This window comes from Dreissena polymorpha, chromosome 6 (assembly GCF_020536995.1).
Source record: "Dreissena polymorpha isolate Duluth1 chromosome 6, UMN_Dpol_1.0, whole genome shotgun sequence".
NCBI classification, from domain to species: domain Eukaryota; kingdom Metazoa; phylum Mollusca; class Bivalvia; order Myida; family Dreissenidae; genus Dreissena; species Dreissena polymorpha.
Window position 1 is genome coordinate 1,768,959 of NC_068360.1, and position 5,803 is coordinate 1,774,761.

Sequence of the window (5,803 nt, forward strand, 5' to 3'; positions counted from 1 at the left end):
AATAAAATCAACACACAGATCATCCTAATACACAATCGGAACACACAGCTCGGTCAACATATGGGTTTGTTTTGATATTGTATCGGCGTTTAAAAAGGCATTATCTCATCGAAATAATAAAATATAAAGAAATCCGTACTAAATAGGCCGTGAAAGGAGCGTGTCCGATTAAATCCGTATAAAGAATTTGCCTCAAAAAGTATAATACAACACAGTGGCTTTTATTATAAATTGTCACCAAATACGACCTCTAGTGAAAAGAGAGCATTAACTGCGGAACACAATAACTTACAATGCATATTGTATGTTCACACAATGCTCGACCCCCGATCATTGACTGTCCTTTTGAAATTGAAACAGTTGCATAAAGGTACACGCTGAACACAAATCTGGGTTAAATAAGCCATGCTACTTATTAAGCGGTCGCTATTGTCCGGTATATAATAAAGATCACAACGTACTGAAATAAATGTGTCACGATTTAATTCCGATACACAAAGTCACAGAAAACAGTCATTCATAAACATTGAGGCCAAAATAATCGTGATAAAAACAGTGTTTGGACTTATACTAGTCAATTGATTGGAATATTTTTTCCTATTTTGACATGCAAGTTTTTCTTTTTTAACTTTGGGGGAATGTATTATGATTGTGTTACTCCTATAAAAATGATGAATGCTTATTTTAATATATATGAATTTAGTTATTTCTGATGATTGCAGAAAAAAGACGTATTTTTTTCTACTAGTATATTTTCGTTAGATAATACCAAATAAACATAAGGATTGCGCGTAGACTTTCGTGTTTCCAAGGGGTGTGTTTGGTTTCAGAAATGACTGGCAGCTGAGCGATTCTACCCAGCTCTGTCACAAAGTCGGAGTAATCCAATCAGATGTTACTAAATCTGACATCTCCAAACATGTTCTTCAATTTTCACTCAAAAATCTTGTCCAGGTAGTCGACAGTTGAGTAAATACATAGAACACCGTTACCTGCGTTGTCTGCCATGACACCTTTAGCTCCGCCCTCTCAGTTGTTCACGCCTACCGTGTAGACAGCCCGATTACCAATCAAATAGCTCGGTGACACGATTTTCTCAAGCGTATTTGCGAATGCCGATTTCTGATTGGCCGGGGTGATATCATTTATGGTAGCTGATCAATACATTTCGAACACTAAAGCGAATTATCAGACGAACAAGCAGGGTATTTTAGGCAAAAGAGACATTTATATAGAAACTATTGAAAAGCAGTGAAGATTATCTCTTTTATGTACAATTGGATCTAGTATTATACTTCAATGTACATTGTTAGGGACGTGCTAGAGTTATTCAAATGAAAAAGCAAGTGTGAATTTTAAATTGTTTGAAACACACTGAGCAATATTAAGAGATATCGAACGTGTGGAACATCGACGGGCAGAAACAATTGGGATTAAAGATTGTAATAATTGAATTTCTCAGCACAGTATTTGCGCAGCGCTCGTTTAGCGTCAATAACGTACACGACGTATTCTTCATACGGAACCGACGTCGGCTTCAAGCTGTATTCTTCCAACGTGTCCCCAGGGTCCGGCATAAAGATTGAGTACACGGACATGGACCCGGAGATGTCCCTGAAGGGGCAAGCTCCCCAGACGGCACTTCCACCCAGCAGCCAGCACCACGGCATGGGCGGCCCCGTTTCTCACGGGCTCAACAACAACCATGACCACATGGACGACGACCATGACGATCTCGAACACGGCGGTACGCACGGGGGAGCGGGCGGCAAGGGCGGGAGCGCCGCCGACCGTGTTAAGCGTCCGATGAACGCGTTCATGGTCTGGTCGAGGGGCCAACGCAGGAAAATGGCGCAAGAGAATCCGAAAATGCACAACTCGGAAATCAGCAAGCGTCTCGGTGCCGAATGGAAGCTGCTGTCCGAACAAGAGAAACGCCCCTTCATAGACGAGGCGAAGAGGTTGAGGGCGATCCATATGAAGGTAATTGCGGTAAGAGTTTCAATTATTTGCACCCCACCCATATATATCATGTAGAAAACACAATTTATGTAGCTGCTTTCTTTTTGTATTTGTTTAAAACCTTTTTTTTTTACTTTTTTTCTTTTTTTTGTAACTAAACGAGCTTTTTGTCCGTACGCATTAACCGTAGATGAAGTATATTTCAGTAGAAAACCTGTAGTGTTTTATTAGAAAACTGTGTAAAAATATCTGATTTTATACCATTTAGGATGGGTAGCGTTTGGGTATGCGCTATAAATTTTAAGATAAATGGCTACTGTTTTTCAAATGAATGATTTTGGGAAATTTATACGACGTGTAATTAAATGTATGAAATTTGCAACTGCAAGGTGGGGATGCAAAGAAACTCTGCACTTTCATTTTGTCTTTTCTATTTGCTGCATGCATATTGAGTTATTTGCCCGCTTTGCTCAGTCAGGTCTTAAAAGGAATTATTGCATGGAAATGAATTATAGACTTAAATTTCCGGGCATAATTATGCAATTACACTACATTCTTTCTTACTTTGGCCTGCAACCTCTGTTCGATTTCTACAGAAAGAAAGAATGTACGGAGTCGAATGACAAATATACGATTGTAATAAAATTGTAATTGTTTATCAAAGGTCTATACACGATGTGTTTTTTATTTTTTATTGTTTACGAAACGTACACGTACACGAGGAATACATATTTTAAATAAAATATTAAAAGAAAAAGTACATGTTTACATCAAAATCAAATGTATACTACTAATTTAATATCCGAAAAAGAAAAAATGTTTAAAATTCTGTATTTACTTACAGGAGCACCCCGATTACAAATACAGGCCCCGACGAAAGACGAAGACCCTGATGAAGAAAGACAAATACGCACTTCCTGGAATGCCACCGGGTGCCGGCGGAATGCCACCGGGCATGGGTCAGATGGGTCGTGACGCCGGCATGTACATGAACAGCTACATGCCCAACGGGTACCACCAAATGATCGCCGACCCCAACGCCTACCAACAAATGCAGCAGATGCAAAACCCCTACGGTCATTACCTGTCCAACCCTGGCATGGGCTCCCAGGGCATGTCATCGAGTTCATACAATGGGGGCTACGCAATGTCCGTGCCGTACGGTATGCCGCCCCAGTCGCATGGCGGCGTGAAACGGGACTCGAACACACCAACCGGACACTCTAGTGGCGCGCATGCGCAGAGCGTTGGTGGCCGCCCAAACGGCGTCGCCCCTGGGGACTTGCGCGAAATGATAAGCATGTATTTACCGCCCGGAAGCGATCCGAATGACCCGAACACGCAACAAAGGTTTCATCAGCAAATGCAAGCCATGCAGGGACATTATCAAATGCCTGTGTCCGATCATTCATCCGTCAACAGCAGTACAGTGCCCCTTACACATATGTGAACAGTAGTGTGAACAGTAGATTTGTGTTTTATTTTTTAACAATCAGTATTTATGTATATGTGCGCGTTGAGTATCACGACTCCCTGTCATCGCTGGGGTGTATATCAGGTAAACTTTTAACGTGTGTGTGTATTTGTTAGAACGGTAAATGCTGTCTTATAATTATAGTAGATGTGTTTTAATGTGAGTGTCTTCGTATTAAGTTACACGTCAAATTTAACTGTTGATCTAGGGTATAAAATATGTTCAGGCTTTACGCTCCATGGTTTTGGTCTTGTTTCAACTCCGCAAAGCACACCTGTGTGAAACGAGAGGGTTTATGGTTAAATAATACCAGCTTTACTAAAACAACACGTTTAATTCCGATCTCGATCAGATTAGTTGCTTTTAGCAGATCTTATAATTATATATATTGCGATTTTTCACCAAATCAAAATATATGAGCCGGTATTTATTTTAAATATTGAAGTATTGAATACACAGGCAGCGTATATTTATATGCATGTTACAAATTGTATGATATAATTTCAATTTTCCTTCAATTTGGTTATTGTCGGTGACAGCTTAGACAATGTGGTACAAAGTTAACCCGTAGGCGTTATTTTAGGGTAATATTTGTTTATTTCCACCTGGCATACTAAGTTCGAAAAACTTTAAGGTTTATGCCAAATTAATTTCCAATATCGACCGACGTTCATTGTACTGGAGCCAAATTTCGACTTGAGGGTAATTTTAAAATATGACCTGTATTGGAAATTCGAAACTTACAGTTGAATTATCGGAGTTATTAGTAATATTGTTAACTGTCTGAGAATATGTCTCATTAGTGGCACGGAGCGTATATCTCATCTAGAGTCCGTGTTGGGGGTCAAGCTAATGTTTGCTTTGTTTGATAAGATAATATATAATATCATTTTTAAATTCATTTTTGTAAAATATTGTGTTCAAAAATTTTCATATAGTTATTAAAACATTATTTCACTTGTCTCTACGTCGCAATGGGGTAAGATAGAATATCATGTACATAGTTATTTTGTAAATTTGTTTTTGAAAATTTTATTTTGCTATTATTCTTGTGCTCACTTTGGTGCGGAACCGACTATTCACAGTCCGGGTCTGGGCTCAAATATTAAAACTTACACATGTGTTATGTAAAAAAATTATTATTCTACTTATTATTTAGACTATTTTTGTTGTTCTACGATGTATGGATCTTTCTGTATCACACACACACACTTTCAGAGAATGCTGAAATAGTCACATTACAAATATTAATTAAAACTATGTTATGGTATTATGAATTTGGGTGAAGAAACTCGGTCTGATTGTGTATATTTATTTATATTTTGTTGAAATACTATGACTTCAACGTCATTATTGTATATATCATACAATACAAATGAAATTACAAAGTTCTTTTACAAGAAAATAAATGTCATTAAAATGCTTGCTTTGTGTCTGTTTGTTTTAAATGTGCATCATCGGTAGCGCGTACCAACGCTGCATGCACAGCTTCACTTGTATATAATAATAATAGTTATAATAATAATGATAGATATTAAATAATAATAAATATAATAATACTATCCAGTGATAATAATAACATTAATAATAATGTAATAATAATAAAGTAATAATTATAATGCAATATGAGCAAATCGATACAAAAATACGGTAATGTATGTTATTTAATATTTGTCCATGTTAATATGGTGTTGAATTTATTTAAAACAATCATTTAGTTAAAAAACATAATCATTATTGAATTGAATGATGATATTATTTATAAATTAAACTTTACAGTGTTCAAATCATCATCCTATAAAGTCAAGAGATTTATTCAAATTTCTGTTGTGAGATCAGATGTTTAATTAAACGCACTGCAAATAATGAAAAAAAAAACACAATTAAATTGACCAGTTGAAAGTGCTAGCATGAAAACAGATACTTGAATGCTTTACTTCTGGAACTAACAGCTCTGATCAAAGATAGCCAGGTTTGATGCGTTTTGCCACTCATCCGTCGGACATTAGATTTCAATTACTATTTAACGCACACAAAAACTATGAAAACGTATGCTGCAAAATGTAATCAATCGAAACAAATTTAGAAATACAATTTAAGTTTTAAGGTTTACAAAACAGTCGATAAATTACAAGGAAAATTAATTAACGATTGTGTTAAAAGTTAAGGACTTTATTGTTCAATTATATAACTTGAAAAGACTTCCATGTTCGATAAAGTCTATATCTGATGTAAAACACTGATCTGGAGGATCACTTCTGTTTCATTCAAATAGGATCTTCCTCAAATGCGTGAACTTAAAATCTTATTCTTCACGCACTCATAATATGCATCACATTTTATGTGTTTAAATCCAGGGCTCGTTCT

General features: G+C 36.6%; 1 protein-coding gene across 2 annotated transcripts; it reads left to right on the plus strand.

Moving 5' to 3' along the window:
- The first annotated feature begins 990 nt into the window (after nucleotides 1-990).
- On the plus strand, nucleotides 991-4,858 carry LOC127835152 (transcription factor Sox-2-like). 2 transcript variants are annotated; one of them, XM_052361460.1, is made up of 2 exons: nucleotides 991-1,992; nucleotides 2,807-4,858. In XM_052361460.1, exons 1-2 carry the CDS (start codon nucleotides 1,597-1,599, stop codon nucleotides 3,410-3,412), a joined length of 1,002 nt encoding a protein of 333 aa, XP_052217420.1. In that variant the 5' UTR covers nucleotides 991-1,596; the 3' UTR covers nucleotides 3,413-4,858. The 2 variants fall into 2 exon arrangements, with proteins under 2 accessions (XP_052217420.1, XP_052217421.1); XM_052361461.1 differs by having other exon boundaries at nucleotides 994-1,983.
- The last annotated feature ends 945 nt before the right edge of the window (nucleotides 4,859-5,803 follow it).